General features: G+C 45.0%; 1 protein-coding gene across 5 annotated transcripts in view; it reads right to left on the bottom strand.

Annotated features, from left to right (window-relative positions):
• LOC140576753 (cyclin-dependent kinase-like 5) overlaps positions 1–19,659 on the bottom strand; it is a 94,929-nt gene extending 75,270 nt beyond the window's left edge. For 2 of the 5 annotated variants that reach the window (XM_072696333.1, XM_072696336.1), the window contains exons 1-2: positions 19,561–19,659; positions 6,223–6,446 (exon numbers count right to left, since the gene is read on the bottom strand). In XM_072696333.1, coding sequence (XP_072552434.1) covers positions 6,223–6,286 — 64 coding nt within the window. In that variant the 5' untranslated portion in view covers positions 6,287–6,446; positions 19,561–19,659. Of the gene's footprint in view, positions 1–6,222; positions 6,447–16,922; positions 16,998–18,534; positions 18,664–19,560 lie in introns of those variants that run through there. The other 3 variants (XM_072696334.1, XM_072696335.1, XM_072696337.1) reach the window with 3 other exon arrangements.
• Between the last annotated feature and the right edge of the window lie 299 nt (positions 19,660–19,958).

The following is a 19,958-nucleotide window of genomic DNA, read 5'->3' as shown; positions in this document are numbered from 1 at the left end:
GCAACACAGCTACACATCCACAGCACAATCACTCTGGTGTGTGAGTGGAAAGCAGAGTTGTATTAGTGTGAGTTGTGTGTCTTATATGGGCACGGGCAACTACAAAACAAGCCAGTCAGCTTGCTGGTTACTGATAAAGTCCCACCCTTCGACAAAAACGAGCCAGTCAGCTTGCTGGCTACGAATAAAGTCCCGCCCTTTGACAAAACAAGCCAGTCAGCTTTGTAGGTACGGATAAAGTCCCGCCCTACAACAAAACAAGCCAGTCAGCTTGCTGGTTACAGATAAAGTCCCGCCCTTCGACAAAAACGAGCCAGTCAGCTTGCTGGCTACGAATAAAGTCCCGCCCTTTGACAAAACAAGCCAGTCAGCTTGCTGCTTACGGATAAAGTCCGGCCCTTCAACAAAGTGAGCCAGTCAGCTTGCTGCTTACGGATAAAGTCCCGCCCTTCAACAAAACGAGCCAGTCAGCTTGCTGGTTACGCTGTGAGCGGAGGTTGGTTGACGATATTGTGGCAAACTAAAAGTCTGTGTCAAAATAAAAGTCACAATTTCCTAAAAGTCACTAAAATTACTGTCCTTTTACCTTTTTCTTTTCTGCTGATCCTAAAAATATGAGAAAACTGATTCAGTGAATGATTTTTATTTTTATTTTATTTCATTTATTTTTCAAATTTGCAAGAAAGTTAAGGATGTTTTGAATGAGATATTAATCTTTATTAGGTAGCATATATATAAAACAACTCAAGCTACATTTAGTTTAGTTCATATTTATCTATTAATAAATAAATCAATTCATTGATTGACTGCATTTGTGTCTGTATGTATAATTCTGACCCGGTATTGATGTCAGAAGACCCAGGATGTCTAAAGCGCAGGAGGTGCAGTGGGATAAACAGTGATGTCATAAACTCAGAGCACAGCAAAGAGCAAAGCAAGGCCAGGATCACTCCCGAGAGTAAATCCTGACCTTAGGATTTCCGAATGATTCCGAATCCATCCTGAATAACCTAATCGTAGGCCTGTAGTGATGAGACCTGTGTGAACTGAAGGAACGGTTTCTGACCTCCTTTTTGTCACGGTGGATGTGTGCAGGCACATGTCCATTCCGGTGCCAGGCAGCCTGTCACATTTTCATTTGCAGATTCAAGCAACACGTCTGGTTTCTCGCGCTCCCAGCTCAGCCTCGTACTCTTTTAGCACTCCAACAGCAGCAAGCAGCCTAATTAAACTGATGAGATCATTCTCCAGAGGATAGACGCTTGTGAAATGTGCAGCAGAAGCGAGCCAAATCCTCATTGCAATTTAGAACTTCCAGCAGGTACAAGACGCCAGTCGTCCTTTGAGGCATCCATATGCTACACTGTTTTCCACAGGGGGGCGCTATACTTCGAAAACTTGCGTAGTTGTGTAGTTCTGCGTAGAGTTTTTTAGGGATGTCCCAATCAAGTTTTTTTTTATTAGAAGAAACTATGATTGAGCAGGTGTCCCAATACTTTTGTCCATATATAGTATACAGTATGTATACAAACAGACTTCTATAACGTAGATCCCCCGAACAGTAAATATGAGGATGCCACTGCAGCGGCTGGACGATCAGCGAGCTCATGCATGCTGAGAGAGAGCGACAGGTCTGCTCTCCTCTTTCTGGCAGATTTTGAGTCCTTTGAGGCGTCCACATGCTACACTGTTCTCCACAAGGGGGCGCTACACCTCAAAAACGCTAGTTAGCCAATAGCGTAGTTCTGCGTAGAGTTTTTTAGGGATGTCCCGATCAAGTTTTTTTTTTTCATCAGAAGAAACTATGACTGAGCAGGTGTCCCAATACTTTTGTCCATATATAGTATACAGTATGTACCATACATACTTCTATAATGTAGATCCCCTGAACAGTAAATATGAGGATGCTACTGAAGCGGCTGGACGGTCAGCGAGCTCATGCGTGTTGAGTGAGAGCGACAGGCCTGCTCTCCTCTTTCTGGCAGATCCACATCACTGCCTGACCTCTCCGCAGTGACTCAATGACATCAGCTCACACTGATGAGCAAGGCTGTCATCCCCTCAAAGTGCAAACACACACACACACACACACACACACACACACAAGCAGTGTGTGTGCCCTGCTGAGTGATCAAGAGATGTGATTAGTTTGCCTGAGTGAGCTGCCCCCCCCCTTTCCTCAGCTAAATGTGCCATGAAGAGAATGATCGCTCGTCCTGGCGTGCTAACACGCCCGCGTCTCTCTGCCGGTCAGCAGGGTGACCGGAAGGGTGGCGCTCGTGACACTTCACTCCGTCCAATTAGCTAAAGAGAAGCGACACTACTGGGATTGCGTGTGCTACCGGACATATCACCATCATGTGACGAAATTAGGACACCCTATCAAAAGCTTTGTCCCTTTTAAACATTCAATATATGTCCAAAAGTTTGTGGACCCTTTTCTTAGAATCGCCTGCATGTATAACCTTCTCTCTGAAGGAGCCTCAGAGAGCTCCTACCTTCTTTCTTTCATGACTGTTGGGTCTTGGTGTTGGGAGTAAACATCCATCAGACTTTTCCAGTGTCACTGATTGACATTTAAACAGTAGGAAGTCAAAAGGCTAGGTCAGAATCTGTCTATGAGAATGTAAATGTAACTATTTATAGGTATGTAATTAATCACATCTAGAGTTGTCCTAATCCCGCCCAGTGCATCAGGATTGAGGCCGATCCAGGCATTTCTTTAACGGATCGGGCATTGGCTATTTTAATCCTCGTCCAGTTCCGAGTCTTTGCTTTAACCATGGTGTTCAGAGCGCCATCTGCTGTTCTCAAGGCACCACTGATGGACATTACTTCTCAGTTCTCAGAAGGTAAATAAAGGAGCTGAGGTTCTGCAGTGTGGAGCTACAGTATTTTACAGTGGAACATGAAAACAGACCATAATATCTGACCCTTTATAAAACTCTCACTGAAACGCTCTGTTTTACCAGCGGGAGAACCGGGAGAACCGCTCACTCCTTACCTTTCTCTGTTCTTTAACCAGCACTGCAGAACCCATTCAGAACCGAGTGCAAGAGGCTAATGCTAATGCTAACACACACATACGTGCCATAGAAACCCCAATCACACACACAGCATATCACCCACTATAAACCAGTTATTACACACCAGTAGACCAACAACAACCACAGATACCAGTCCAGAGTGTGTACCACTACACACACACACACACACACACAGGAAGTGATCAGACTGCAGTGTTGTAAAGGAGCTGGGAGCTGATTGGTCAGGGAGGAGATCAGACTGGATTATTAGATATTATACAGTCAGTCCAGAAAGTCTGATACTGAAAATGTACTGAATCTAATATCGGATCAGTATCGGATTGGACTTCTAAGGGTTAAACTGGTATTAGGAATTCAGTTCTCATTAAGACAGACCATAAACAGCATTTCTCAGACCTGTCTGGTCACATATGTGGGCTAAACAATCAGTGTTAGATAGGTGTGGACCGACTCTGCCAGCGGCTCTGTGTTCTCACAGGTTTACGAGGCTTACCCTGCACACAGGCCAGGGAGCGGTGCTTTGGCCTTAGCTGGGCTCAGCAAACACTCAGTAAATCCAGTCCAGCACAAACTGTGGTCAGCACATACAGTAAACAATTAGCCTTCATCAGGCCATGCGCAAACATCAGCAGGATGGCGGACTGCTATGCTAATGAAATGAGTTAATAAGGCTACACGGAGAGGCGCGGGGGTAAAGAGATGGTTGCGCTGGTGGCCAAAAACAGAATGAAATCTGCTCCTCTGACAGCTGAACACACAGTAAGCCATAATCACTGCCAAAAACACGAGCTAAAATACACACACACACACACACAGTAGCAAAGATCCAGCGTTCCAGCAAGAGCGCTTATTTTATCATCTCCCTGCACCTTGAGTGCTGAAGCCGCCCCTGGTCATAATTAAAAATCATCCTATGTAACGCAGCTCGGCAACAAAGAAGCACAGCGAACGCGTCGTCGACGGCAGCCCCGCACCCTGTCAAACAAATCAAACTCAATCTGCTTTTAATTCACTCCGGAGCGCGAGGCTAATTAGCGCGGCCCGCTCTGATGTTTTTGTCGTTCCTTACTGACTGATTTATTGGGCTAAACTTATTTAAGCTACAGCTAATGCTGTAAAATCTCCTGTGCAGACACCCCCATCTCCTGATGAGTCACGCCACGGCATGCACACGTCACAGATGTGGGCAAAGCAGGATTAGACGAGTGTGAAACTGTGCACTGCCTATTCGGGCCTATATGGGAAACGCACTGCTGCTATGACCTGGGGGGGGGGGGGGGGGGTCGCTAGTTCTAATACCAAGCCATGCCGCTTTGCCATCAGCAGCCGGAGTCAGAGAGCGCACAACTGGCCGCAATCTCTTTGTCTCTCTCCAGGCGGGTAGATGGCGCTCTCTCCCCTCATCACTCTAGAAGCAATGTTGGTGGATCTGGGGACCCGGCGCTTTCCTCCGAGCGTGTCGGCCGCCTGGAGAGTTTGAACAGTGCCAATGGCCGGCTTCATATGCTCCCTGGTGCCCGGAGCATTGCTAGTGGGCTCTCTAGATGTCCCCCGAGAAATCGAACCTGCCACATGTCACACTTTTGTTTTATGAGCGATGTTTTTTTTAAGCTTCGTAAACAAGGTACTTCCACTAGAGGGTACAAAAATGTATCATATATCATATGCTCTCTTCTGAGCATATCGTGGATATCACCAATGCTTGGAGAATACTGACCAACCACATATTTTATTAGAAAAAGTGTAATTAGTCCATTAATGGTGCATTTTGTCCATGAAAAATATGGTATATATTATATAAATATTCAATACATGATTATTTTGTTTATTATTAAATGTTTTAATATTGTGATATAGTGAAAATAATATATCGCCCACTCCTAACTCAAATTTAGTTTGTACTTGTAACTGGCTGTGAATGCATATTTTACTAAGCTAGGCCTATGAATGCATGCCCCAAGTTCAGGCAAAGAATTCACACTGTCACGGTACTGGTAACGTTACAGCTGGCGAATATTGACAAAATATGAAAAGTAGCTGTTTTGCTATTAACAGTGAATATTTATGAACGTGTAGGTGTATCACTTTAACTGGTTTGGTGGTTTGTTTCATAGGGAAATAAAAGTGGCACGAGGCTGTGCATTTCTGGTTGCCAACGCTGTTGAAATGTTGTATCCAGGCGGCACCACTCAACAGCTCAAACGTCCACTTCTGGGCACAAATCAATCCATCCATCAAACAACGTCCCTGTCCCGTGCCTCCATGCCGAGGTAGAACACCTGCTGAGGACTATCCAGCCTCTTCTCTCCATGTAAGCAGGGTATCAGGGTCAACTAGATGAATAGAGAGGGGTAAAAATAGCCTAGTCCCCAGACGCTTTCGTCCCATATCCTCATGCAAAATGTAAAGAAAACGGTGGCATAGCGGAGAGGAGCGAGAAGGAGGTGGGGCGTGGACTGGTGGACTGGCGAAAGTTGAAGAAAAGCTTCAGTTTAGCGCAATGCTTATGAAAATGAAGGAGATACCAGTGAGTAAAATGAATGAAAACCAGTTGTTATTGTATGTACAATCATGCTTAATGGAAATTACTTTGGATATGTCTAAATATTTGTGGACACCCTTTCTAATGAATGCATTTAGCGACTTTAAGTTGCACCCCTTGCTCACACAGATATGCAAATATCTGATATGCAGATATGCTCTCTCTGGAGCAGATAAACCAACAGATGAACTGGACATGGCCTCGAGGGGTGTAAAGACCCTCAGCACTGAGCTGTGGAGCAGAGGATCTGTGGTTTCTGGAATGATGGTTGGGGGTGCTCCATCCAGTACTTTTGGGATGGGTTGTGGAGTTGGGGCTGAGGTGGGGTGGTGATCATAATCCAACATCCTGACCTTACTAGCGCTCTTGTCGCCAAATGCAATCATATCCTCACAGCAATGCTCCTCCAAAATCTTTATCCCTGGACAGTAGAGACAGTTACTCCAACAAAAGCAGGATAAGCTCTTTTTAATGCCCTTGATTTCAGAAGAAACAATGAATGAGCAGGTGTCCCAATACTTTTGTCCATATATATGGGTAGCACCGTGCTACCTTTATTGTTGGTTGCACTGTAACGGCCCTTACAGGTTATGCTATTAAAGAAGAAGACTAGACTAGTATGAGAAGACTCACCTTCCCCCACGATGCCAAGCACCTCAAACTTGTTCATCACATCACCGATGGCAGGGGTCCTCATCAAGACAAACGGCCACTGGCCGAGAAAGGCGGAGCTCAAGGAACTGAAAGGTGGTTGTCGTCTAGTTTACACGCGGGCATGGGGCGGCCTGGCACCGGGTGGTCCAATCAGCGAGGGCCACGGAATATCCCGCATGTTGACATCAAGCGCACACTCGCATCTGTGGACACATCAGAGACACAAAAATCAGGAAAACTGTTAGTCCTAGACAGATCTGGACAGCACCAGCTTCCTGTGGGTCAGAGCAAATACATGTTGACAGTTTGAAAGCTGGGTTTGTAATGAATTAATCAGCTCACGCTTCACCTGAAATCATCATTTCTACAGGAAGTGTCCTGTTGGAGAAAGCTGAACAGCAAGTTTGGAAAGAGCTTAAGAGTTATGGAACCGATAAGCCTCGCTTAGTCAAAGGCTTTAACGGCTACACATTTAAAGACAGTATTTTGCACAGATTTCTCAGTCTAATCTAAATTCCAACTGAGCAAAGTTGAGCAACTGAAAATACAATCCAATGCTTTAACTAGAGAAGCGTGTGATCAGATTTGGCCAAGATTCTGCAGTAGTTTGACATGAAATTAGAGCTCTGTGTGGAATTAGAGCCGTCCAATCTATGTTTTTATTAGGGATGCACATGATCGGACTTTGCTGACTTTATAGTTCAAACTTGGAATTTTAGCTATTGGAATTGAAGTGCTCTGTGTGGAATTAGAGCTCTGTGTGGAATTAGAGCTATCCAGTCTAATGTTTTTTTTATATTAGGGATGTACATGATTGAATATCAGCCATGATTAGAATATGCAGATGTAAACTTCAAACATGGTATTGGGGCTATTGGAATTAAAGTATCCTGAGTGGAATTGGAGCTATCCAATCAAATGATTTTATTAGATATGCACGTGATCAGAATTGGCCAAGATTGGAATTAGTAGATTTATTCTTCAAACATGGTATTGGATCTAGTAAAATTGGGCTGTGTGGAAATTGAAGCATTCTGTGTGGATTAGAGATATCCAATCTAACGTTTTTATTAGGGATGCACATAATCAGAATTGGCCAAGATTGGAATCAACAGATTTTTGCTTCAAACATGTATGATTGTATGATTTTGTGTTACAACTGTTGCAGTTGTATGATTTTAAAATCACAGCTTGGCTCATTAAAGAGAAAGTAATGTTGCTAATTCGGCTAATGAAGAGCAATAGTGTAAGTCCATGTATTGATCGGCGTGTCCCTAGATTTTCACAGACCAAAGCACTTCACAAAGCGCTACACAACAACATTACGACTTCTTATCTGACTGTACATCAGCTCAAATAAATCACTGTCAGCCCAGGAAGAGTGTTTAAAAGTGGCTCCAGGAAAGTTCCCTACCAAAGAACACTCTGGCGGACTTTCCTACTGCTTACACTCCAAACCACCCTGCTTAGACACAGTAAATCTCACCAAATACATACTTTATTTGATCCTTTCTATAAAAGTTGACGTCCCCCAGTACCTCAGAAAGTCTGAAAGCTGGCAAAGAACTGACGAGAACCGCTGGCAATCAAACATCAAGCAGAAACGCGATGTGTCAGTGCTGCCACACTGTAATTTACCTACTGTCAAACTTGTTAGTGCACGAGACCAAGACAAGACAGGCTGATTTCAAGGATACTGAAAAAAGAATAATTCCAGAACAATAATAATATAGCAGGGCTGCCGGCTTCTGCTTGGAGTGAGATTCAGGTTGGTCCAGGCCCAAATGGGCTGAGCAGGGGGTGCGGGGTGGAGAGGTGTTGTTAGCAGTGGTATCTACCTATCATTGGCTGGCGAAGCTTCCTCAGAAGTTTGGCGCTGCTGGTCTAGAGTGTGTTTAGTCAATGAAGGCTGGGGAATAAGCTGTAGTCCAATTTGTTTGATATTAAAAATGGCATGAGATTCAGGCCAGTTGTGTTTAAACTCACTTTTAGATTTAAGGCATTTAGCAGACTTACAAAGTGCTTCACTGTTTACTCAGAAAATACCCTCAGCTAGTTTGTATTGGCTAGAACTCAAAAGATCCCTCTACAGAAGCCAGTATGGAGACCACAGTCCTCTACATACACTACACTCTGCCTAAGTACTGGTATAGGTTTGGCTGGTATGGGTGATGTGGCGCCCACACCACTACCTGCCAGTGAGCTACCACACCATGTGGGAGAGTGGGGTTCGATCCCCGGTCTGGCTGACTGTGCTGCGCTACACCAATAAGAGTGCTTGGGCCAGACTCCTAACACTACTTAGGCCCTCCTCTGTAATAGGAGTAACCTTGTAAGTCGCTCTGGATAAGAGCATCAGCTAAATGCTGTAAACGTAAATGCACTCTTGAATAATGAGGGTCTTCAGCTGGTGTTTAAAGACAGCGAGCGACTCCCAGGGGAAGTGCACTCCACCACTTTGGTGCCACGACAGAAAAAGAGCCTGGATGTAGAGCTGGGCAATATGACGATATTTTATTGTATTGTGATGAAGTTATGGTGATAATAATAAGCTTTTCTAAGCATATGGAGGAGACTGTTAGTGCTTAATAAACACCGATCGGCTGCAGGATTCATTACTAACAGTGTAATTAGACTGAAGGGTTAATTAGATAAAGAGCACAATATATATATATATATATTTTTTTTTTTTTGGGTTAAAAAAAAAAAGATCTACTGGGCTATTAATCACAGGGCTGTGGGTTCAACGGTTGCAGGTTAATCAGGAGCAAGGCCTTTAACCCTTTCGGCCGAGCCCCTGACCCTACATTTGACCCTGGCTTTCTAAGCTGGGATATGTGAAGTGAAGGACTTCTCTGTAACTTTTATTGTCAAGAATAAACTGCAATAACTGATATTATTATTATTATTAATGTTATTATTATTATAGCACAATGTATCATTTGTGCATCACCATCAGCCATAACATTAGCACCACTGAAAAGGTTCATTCTTCTTTAAAGGATGGTGGGTCAAGAAGAGGGTGTGTGTGTGTGTGTGTGTGGTAAGATGTGTGTGTGGTAAGTCGACTGATGGGTCTCTTCGACCGTAGATCCGACTCGTGGGCTTTCTTGGGGACCCGCCCTACTGAAGACGCACATGAAAAGCTCTGATGGTAAATATCAGCGTCGGCACTGGCTAAACTGGCCAGGCTCTTCTGAAGCGACGCGATACAGGCAGCGGAGCATTCCAGAAGAGCTCACTTTGAGCCAAGTCTTTGTTCAGTGTGTGTGAATGTGCGAGCTTGAGTGTGTCTGACATCAAAGGCTTTACCAGACTACTACCACTATCAAGCAAGTTCTGTCATCTCTCTCTCATCGCTCTGTTTGTAGATCCCCTTGTAGATTTAACAGCTTGATCACTTTCGAGAACACACACCACATAAAGGCCGTGACTAATCTCTGCGCGTCTCGGAGCAACTCGCAATTTGCCTTCTTTGAATCTCAGTACTGGGGGAAAAAAAAGAGCTCCCTCTCGGGCTCCTGTGAGAGCTTAACAGTTGGGGTATGGACACGGATCCGGCAGAGAGGCGGCTGTGGGCTTGAATGATGTCGAGGACCGGTGTGAGACGCAGAGCTCCAGCAAAGACGCTAACCTTGGAGAAACAGCGTTAACGTGAGGTCAAGTGAGGTCAGGTGGTGGGGTTAGGCCATGCAGGAAGGCCAAGGTGCATTCAAGATCTCAGAGGTTTTCAAAGTCAAGGCTCAGTAAAGTGAAAGCGCTGGGCTATTGATCACAGGGCTGTGGGTTCGAAGGTTGCAGGTAGGTTAATCTGCTACGGTTGGGCTCTCGAGCAAGGCCTTTAACCCTCTCTCTGTAACTGTTATTGTCAAGAATAAACTGCAATAACTGATATTATTATTAATATTATAGCACAATGTATCATTTGTGCATCACCATCAGCCATAACATTTGCACCACTGACAGGTGAACATCTCTAGTGGGGTGTTCAGTACCTACCAAAAGTGCAGATGGTCTTGGTTGATGGTCAATGTTGGTCTTGGTGCCAGAGTGCCAGACAATTGAATGGTCAGTTGGGTCGGGTGGCACAAGGGTGGGAATATACTCACTATTAGGCAGGTTGCTAATGCCAATGTTATGGCTGATGAGAGTGTATATATTTGTGCTGGAAGGTTGTCTGTCGGCAGTATCAGTACTGGGTTACCAGTCCCAGCTCCGCCTCACGACGCATCCGAAATGAAATCAATGGCGTCGGCCGTCGCTGGTGGAAATACAGCACTACCTGTGTTGACACTTTACAGCTTTGTCTGAGGCTGAATTACTCTGTCATCTTCATTCAGCGGTGACAGCCAACATCTCCGTCTCACGCGCATGCATACACATACACACACACACACACACACACACACACAGATCCCTCAGACACCCCCCCACACACACACACACACATACATACACACAGGGTGCAGAGGCCCACTGTTTACTTTCAGAGTGAAATTGAGTGTCAGGATTTATCATGCTGCCCAGGAGGACACGGTGAAGGAGAGAGGAGTGTGGGTTTGTTTGTGTTTGGTTGTGTGTGAGTGAGTGTGTGTGTGTGTGTGTGTGTAAAATCTGCCCTAAAAGCTGCCAGCAGCCGCAGCAAGAGAGAAAGAGAAAGGGAGAGAGAGAAGGATGAAAAACAAGGACACTGGATGTCGGCTCAGATGGGCTGGGCTGGGATAGGATGGGATGGGATGGGATGGGATGGGATGGGCCGGGCCGGGATGGGATGGGCCGGGCTGGGCTGGGCTGGGATGGGATGGGCCGGGCTGGGAAGGATACATGGTGTATGTCAGCTTGAGCTGTTTCCTCATTTGGTTTAAGATCAGTCCTGCTTCCAGTCCTTAGGGTCATTAAAGCCAGTCTGGAAGCTGGTAAAGAATATAAATAGGCTGATTACCCAATGTTACCCTGTTCCTGTAAACTCCCCCCATCACCAGCAATGCCCCCAACACACCTCCAACACGTGAAGCCAGCTTCTGCTCCAATACAACAGCTAACAGACATCTGTGCTGACCAACATCACACTGGGAGTGATGTGGGGAGGAAGTGCCATCAACCCACCTCTGAGAGAGCAGGGTCAATTGTGCTCTCCCTGACTCTGGCTGCTGATGGCTAGCAGCTCCTAAAAGCTCCTTATCTGGGCAGTAAGGGTTTATTTACCCAGTAAAACACGAATATTAAAAATATATAAATAACTAGGGACGCCCTGATCAGGTTTTTTTGCCACCGATCAAATCACACTCTCTTAATGCTGAGCACCAGCCGATACCGATCTGATATTAGATCAGACGAGCTTCTGATTAATCCGTTCAGTAATAACAGTAATAATCAGACATTCTGGACTGACGGATTTAGTTTAGTCGAGACTTTTATTAAAATCACTGTTTTATAGTGTTTAATATCTGATAATCCAGTCTGATCTCCTCCCTGACCAATCAGCTCCCAGCTCCTTTACAACACTGCAGTCTGATCACTTCCTCTGGACTGGTATCTGTGGTTGTTGTTGGTCTACTGGTGTGTAATAGCTGGTTTATAGTGGGCGAATGTGCTGTGTGTGTGATTGGGGTTTCTATAGCGTATGTGTGTGTGTTAGCATTAGCGTTAGCCTCCTGCACTCGGTTCTGAATGGGTTCTTCAGTGCTGGTTTAAGAACAGAGAAAGGTGAGTGAGCGGTTCTCCCGGTTCTCCCGCTGGTAAAACAGAGCGTTTCAGTGGGAGTTTTATAAAGGGTCAGATATTATGGTCTGTTTTCATGTTCCACTGTAAAATACTGTAGCTCCACACTGCAGAACCTCAACTCCTTTATTTACCTTCTGAGAACGTCCGCACTGGCTGGGGATAATGTTTGTTAATGGTGCCTTAAGGACAGCAGATGGCTCTCTGAACACCGTGGTTGAAATAAAGATTCGGAACTGGATTGGGATTAAAATAGCCAATACCCGATCCATTACTATATGCCTGGATCGGTCTAGATTCTGATCCACGGGATCGGATCGGGAGAGCCCTACCATTAATTTACAATTGATACAATATTGCAAAACATAATATCGCGAATAATATAATATATTGCAAAACATAATATTTTTTCATACACCCCAATTCTTCAGTATTGCAAATCTGACACAATATCAAGCAAAAGGAACCTAAAATACTGTCATCCATTTACAGAGTTAACCAACATGCAAATCATCTGTGAAAAAAACAAAAACATAACTGCCCACCTAATTCTTCAATTACACCAAATTAACCACAATTAACCACACATCTTCCAGCTAATGAGATTCAGTTAATTAAACACACCCAGGCTTGAATGCAGTCAGCCCTGCTGAATGTAACCCACACTCATCAACAAAAGATACACTATGTGTCCAAATGTTTGTGGACACCTTTTCTAATGAATGCATTCAGCTACTTTGAGTTGCACCCATTGCTGACACAGATGTGTAAATGCACAGACAACACAGCTTGTCTAGTCCGTGTAGAGAAGTACTGCCAATACAATAGGACTCTCTAGGACGCTCCTCACCGTGCCTCCTAATGCCAGACGTGGGCTAGAGGGTGTATAACTGTATTCTCTGGAATGGTGGATGGCGCTCCATCCAATGCTTTTGGGATGAGTTGGGGAGTTGGGGATGAGGTGGGGTAGAGATCATCCAACAACCGAACCTCACTAAGGCTGTTGTCGCTGAATGCAATCAAATCCTCACAGAAGCCTTCTTCCCTGGACAGTAGAGACAGTTACTCCAACAAAAGCTGGATCAACACTTTGATGTGTTGAACAAAAGAAAGAATGAATGAGCAGGTGTCCCAATACTTTTGTCCATGTAGTGTAAGCTGAGTATATCAGTCTAGAAATTATTATAAGCCCATTTCCAAGGTTCTAGAGCATCACTGACCCACAGATAGAGCCTCAACCTGGTCTGCCAACATGTCCCCAAGCAGCAGCGATGCCAATGCTTCGAGGAGAGTATCTAAAGAACCACAGGTCTCTGTAGCCTCAGCTAAGGTCAGTGGTCATGAATCCACAGGGCTCTATATGGTCAGTGGAGCTAATATAAAGCACAAAGAGTGTAGAAACAATGAGGTGGTGTTAATGTTATGGCTGATTGGTGTATACGCTGGTTTCGGGTCTAATAAACTCAAATAATAATGGAGCGAAGCAAAAAAGAACTACTGGGACGAGGGAAATCTTCTCAACGACTCCTCAAAGCAACCGTCCTCCGTCCTCTTCAATTTTTTACCCTGTGCACACGGAGAGCTGAACCAATGCAGGACACACTATTCACGTCTGCCAAACGACTCCCCTACATCCCAGATACAGCCATGCGAGGACAGCCTCTTTGTCAGTATCCGCCTTTTGCAAAATGTGTTATTCACGCGTGTATGTGTGTGTGTGTGTGTGTGTGTGTGCACAGTAGAGATGTGGGCTGCTGTAGCTGAGCCAGAACACAAGGGCTGTTCTTTCCCAGCATCCAGTGGCATCACATCACTCATATTCGCTCAGTTGCGCAATGTGAGAGGACTGGAGGGGGGGTGAAGCGTCTCCAACAAACAAGCGTCTCAATGCCAGAAGGGTCCGCTTGACAGCAGGGCTATTAATCTGAATGGACGATGCGGGGCTCAACAGGAGAGCAAATTATCTGGTAAAAAAATGGTCAAATTGCACTGAGCTGCACTGATGCTATTCTTTTTTTCTAATATTGAAACCTTGGTAACTGATCTGACTTCATTTCATATCTAACCTTTAAATATTTTTAGTTATTTTACATAATATATTTATATAATGCAACACCCAACCTGCTTAAAACTCTTAAAAACTGTTAATATCACTTGAATAAAATCATGGAAAAATGAAAAAGTATCAATTAAAATGTTATAATTGGTGATTAGCAATTGCATTGTTGTCCATTTATATGTCCTATTTATATGTCATGTTCATAAGTCACGTCCAAAAAATGTTGCTCTACTGGCTCCATAATTGCACTGAATGCTTGGGCCCCGATGATTGCCACTTACAGTGCAATTTGAGGACGAATAACTTTCACAGCACCGTCACTTCCAAACTTGCAAATTTAAGTCATGTCCAAAATTGTCCTTTTGAGACCCTCTGATGAACAGGGGCCAGTCTAAAAACACTGGTTTTTAAATATGCTTTACTGAGTCCATAATGGCACGTAGTGATCGAGCAATCAGAACAGAGGTTATTTACATAATCAATCTTAAAAGCACAACAAGAAAAGGAGATTTTGTTTAATTAGGGTATGCTAATGAATAATTTGGTCAATAAAACTACAAACATTGACCTCAGGAGAAGAAATTAAATATAAGGAATTTACTCAGAGGTCTCATATCCTACTGTCCGGTCCTCTCTAAGGCAATTTTAGGAATCCCTTTGGAAAGCTATTGGTATTTTAAGACTGCTTACATGTCCTTAAATGGAAGGAGACCTACAGTATAAATCCAAAATAAGTGGCTAAGCTAATGGTTCAATAGCTGATTTAAAGTCACTGGAAAAATCTGCAGAAACTGCATAAAATATGATTTTTCAGGTTGTTTTCAGGAGCATTATGAACTGTCCTATGTCCAATCAGTCTCCTCGCACTCTCCATATAATGTCTCCATAATTACTCTAGAATGAAATGGAATGTATGGAAATAAAAAGCTACTTTAAATACTGAGAACTGCAGACCATCATTAATGTCTGCATACATTTATTTAATTTTCTATTTGCATTTATAGCGCAACAGCATGTTTATCAATTTTCTAAGAAGCAAGAACTCGTTCATTTAAAAGATTAACCCACCCAATGATAAGCAAGATTAATGAGTAATAACCCGTTTATTCATTTTTGCTAAATAGAAAACTGCGCCATAATGCAGATAGTCTGCTCTGCACATTTCGGAGGGTTTGGTAATAACCGGCCTCTTTTAGCGAGCGATAGCTATTGTCTGCATGCGGGGCGTTTCACAATGGAATCAGGCCTTCTTCTTTGGAGGAGGACAGTGTTTGTTTCAAATCCAAGCTGAAGAGCTTTCATTGACGTGACCAAACAACGCACTCGGCCACATCTCCAACATCCATTTTGCTAGAACGAAGCCAACTCAGCTGAGTCAGAGCATTTTTGCTAATAGCTCTGCTCTCCAGACATGAATATTTATTCGAGGATAAATATAGGCTAACTGAACAGGGCTAGAGCCGGGTTTTTAACATTACCAGTCATGCATTTACTAAATCCTCGGAGGTGAAGATCGAAACCAGTCAGATCCTTCATTCTTGCCTTTCTTATTCTCCCCACTTCCCTATATTCGTGGAAATAAAGATGAATAGACACTAAGTAATGGAGACTGAGTGCAGTCACTTACTGTACTAATCCAAATCTGCATTATCAACGATAACGTGAAAAACTGCAGTTATTCCACAGCATACATGATAGATATGACAGACAGAGCAGGCAGATAGAAAACTAGACAGTTAGATAGCTACACAGATAGATAGACTGGCTGGTTGACAGACAGACAGACAGACAGACAGACAAAAAGACAGACAGACAGACAGGCAGATGGATAGATAGATAGACAGACAGATAAACATATAGGTAGGTAGATGGACAGACAGATAGATAGATAGATACACAGACAGACAGGCAGATGGATAGATAGACAGACAGACATATAAACATATAAGTAGGTAGATAGACAGACAGACAGATAAACATATAGGTAGGTAGATAGACAGACAGACAGACAGACAGATAGATAGATAGATAGACAGACAGATGGGTAGATAGACAGATAGATAGATAGACAGAGAGATAGACAGACAGACAGATGGGTAGATAGACAGATAGATAAATAGACAGAGAGATAGACAGACAGACAGATGGGTAGATAGACAGATAGATAGATAGACAGAGAGATAGACAGACAGACAGATGGGTAGATAGACAGACAGACAGATAGATAGATAGATAGACAGATAGGTAGACAGACAGATAGATAGACAGACAGACAGATGGGTAGATACTGACAGACAGACAGACAGATAGGTAGATAGATAGGTAGATAGGTAGACACACAGACAGATAGATATATAGATATACATATGGGTAGATAGATAGACAGACAGATAGATAGACATATAGGTAGATCGACAGACAGACAGATAGACATATAGGTAGATAGACAGACAGACAGATAGATAGATAGACTGACAGAGAGAGAGGCAGGTCTGCAGACTTGTGAACATATAGTGTAGACTGATTGGCTGATCAACAGATAAACAGACAGACAGATAGATAAACAGATAGACAGACAGACAGATAGATCCACAGATACTATAGATAGCTGGATCTACCTATAATAAAGCCATCAGTTTAGGTCACACTGGAGTATTTTTATCAACGTACAGCAAAGTTCTGCGTTTGTCCTCCAGAGCGACCCACCCAGAACAAGAGCAGCGGTGTAGGACAAGAGAAAGGCACCACGCCACCAAGGAGAATCCAGCACGTCAGCCGGGAGAATGAACCTGAATAAGACTTCCTGTGCGTGCTGGACTTTCTGTTGAAGGTGACATGCATGCCTGTGTTATTAATGTTTAACCATAATGGTCTGAGTCGCCCCTCAGATAACACTCACTCAACAGCCAGAAAGCAGCTCTGTATGTCCCAGCGAACGCAGCAGTACAGCAGCAGACCCATCACACCTGCAGACCTGCAGCAAAGAAGACCTTCAGCTCCCTGTCAAATAATGACAATGGCTTTGTTGTTGTTGTTGTTGTTGTTGTGTGTGTGTGTTTGTGTGTGTGTGTGTGCTTCTATATACCTACGTTCCTGTAGACTTAAAGACAGTCTAAGTCTAAGACTAAACTAACGCTCAGACTTACTTAAAAAACTCCCGAAAGTGCTGACACAGGAGTGCAAATGCACACACAGCTTCTCTAGTCCCTGTAAAGAATTACTGCCAATAGAATAGGACTCTCTGGAGCAGATAATGCCAGCCGTGGACTAGAGCAGTATAACGCCCCCCTACCCCCCCCCCCCCCCCCCCCCCAACACACACACACACACACCCCCCTCAGCATTGCTCAGCACTGAGCTGTGGAGCAGTGGAGGAACTGTGTTCTTTGGAATGATGGATGATGGTGCTCCATCCACTACTTTTGGGATGAGGTGGGGTGGTGATGTCTCTGCTTATGTCTCTGAATGCAATCAAATCCTCACAGCAATGCTCCTTCTCCAAAATCTAGTAGAAAGCCTTCTTCCTTGGACAGTAGAGACAGTTACTTCATCAAAAGCAGGATCAACTCTTATTAATACCCTTGATTTCTGAAGAAACTGAAGAAACGAGCAGGTGTCCCAATACTTTTGCCCACATTTGTTTTGATTGGTTCATTCCTAGGAACGTATTCAGTAAAACAATATGAGAGGGAGGGCCTGGTATCTACACTATGTGGAGGTTCTTCCAATGGCCTCCCACCCTCCTCCTGGAGAGCCACCTTCCTGTAGGTTTCAATCAACTCCAGCTCAAATCTAACACACCCCTCCAGTTCCCCTCCAGTTCCTCTCCAGGACGTCATGTGCAAAAATAGCTCAAAGCGATAGCTCAAGTCTTACATCGTCTTGCGAGTTGGGTTCGCACCACAATTGTGGACCATCTGGAGGTCCGTGTCGACCGATTTGAGATCCACTGCTCTGAAAACACACCCCTGAGTCAGCCAATCAAGGACTCATGAAGGCAGTAATACAGAAGATCAGGTGGGATGGAGGTGAGGAACATCTCATTAAAGATTCTTCCAAGACCATCTAACTTACATCAGAGCCGAGAACCATTCAGGAACCGTCTACGTTGACGAGTGTATGAAGGTGAGGGACTGAAGTAGGGTTTCAGACTGGTGGTCAACAGACCTCCTCCTGGAGACCCTTTCCAGCAAATCAAGCACTTCTGCCAGCACTAATAAGTTGGACCAGGTAAGGTGGGCTGAAGAACCCCTGCGAAATGTGGACACCACTAAAACGTCTTCCATCAGAGCCAAGAACCGCTCAGAACCCGTTCTAGTTTAGGAGTGTCCGAGCCCGTAGGGACTGAAGTAGTGCAGGCCCACATGCAGGCCCTTTGCAGTTTAAGGGACTAAGTGCGAACTAAGAAAACCTCGACAACTTATGCCTAATCGATGAATCATCCTCCTACGTTATGTAACACCAGGAGCCAAAACAAGCACAAATCAGTTGGAAATGATTCCGATACCCACTTCCTTCCACACCACCGCAACCCGACGGACTCCAGGGTGGCCATCGACATCCCCGGGAACCAGCAGGAGCATGCAGACCAGGCCCTGTTGCTACTGGAGACGAGTCCTCCCACTCCTCATGTCCAGAGCGAACCTTCAAGCTGCCAATCTCTGCAGGTAGCTCGGTGAGGGGAGGGAAGAGGGAAGGGAAGAGCCTGCGGAAGCCGGGAAGAGAGCTTCCATCCATCCCTGATCTGAAATAGGAGGAATCTGAGGAACAGGAGGAAGAGCGAACGAAGAGCGAACGAAGAGCTCCCTCTATTCAGGTCTTGGTTAAAGCCCACCGGCATCAAATGCTGGTGAGTGACTGGACTGTACTGTGCACACATAGGGGAAAAGGGGGTGAGGGATCAATGGGATCAATCACATCAGCAGCATCCACGGTGTCACGTTGACCTCCATATCAGCCAGGGGAAAGGGATGGTGACTCCAGTGGTTGCAAGCTGGCTGCAACTCTGGCTGCTCTGCTCTCCAGTATTTTAGGTGCTGCGACGCAATAGGGCTGCGAGTGCGTGGGTGTGTGAGGCTGAGGGCTGAACAGCACCAGGCTACAACAGCTGTGGACAAGCCAGGCGTGGACTACAGCTGAGTGAGGGGGGGGGGGGGGGGGGGGGTGGGGGGGGGGGGGGGGGGGGGGGGGGGACCTTACAGCTGGCCAAAACCCTCGACAGCTGCCTGCCTTAAAGTATGAGTGCATTATTATTATTGGCTCAGGTCTAAGCAACTGCCCATTTAGTAATTATGTTGGACGACAAATGTGTAAAAATATTAATAATAATAATATTATTATTAATAATAATAATAATAATAATAATAATAATACCGTTACGACAACTATACCCACCGCGGGCAGCTAGCACTAACTGGCTAATACGTCCTGATAATAGGTTATTGATAACTGCGCAGGCTGCCTGCCTGCCTGTCTCTCCACAAGCCTTCCGGAAAAGCGAGCAGGGCGACAACAAGCAAGCAGCCGCAGGTACTCACTCATCGTTCGGCTTGGAGCTGCTCAGTCCTCCGCGGTGAGCCTCCACATCGCTGCTCCGGGCTCCCAGCCTCTCCACGCAGTTGTCAGGCGACTGGAGCCGATAGCAACAGTTTTGGGTCTTTTGACTGACGTGACGGCGAGCAATCAGAGCGGGCGAACGCTCGGCCGGTGCGCACACCCCTCCGGCGGCGAGCCAATCAGAACGCGGGAGCGGTGCGCGGAGGCGGGACCTGCTCGAATGTGGGCGTGGCTCCAGCTCTCCGGCCTCGGCGTGGTGTTTGAACTTGTCAAAATATACAGCTGTCAGTCAGGGGCGAGTCCGGAGCTCTGCAATATTTTTGTGAAGCTTTTTTCTGAGCTTTTCTCGACTTATATAGATCCGTGCATGGAGTTTATA

This window comes from Salminus brasiliensis, chromosome 14 (assembly GCF_030463535.1).
Source record: "Salminus brasiliensis chromosome 14, fSalBra1.hap2, whole genome shotgun sequence".
Classification (NCBI taxonomy): domain Eukaryota; kingdom Metazoa; phylum Chordata; class Actinopteri; order Characiformes; family Bryconidae; genus Salminus; species Salminus brasiliensis.
The sequence above is the reverse complement of the archived record's forward strand: the minus strand, read 5'-3'. Positions and strand labels throughout refer to the sequence as shown.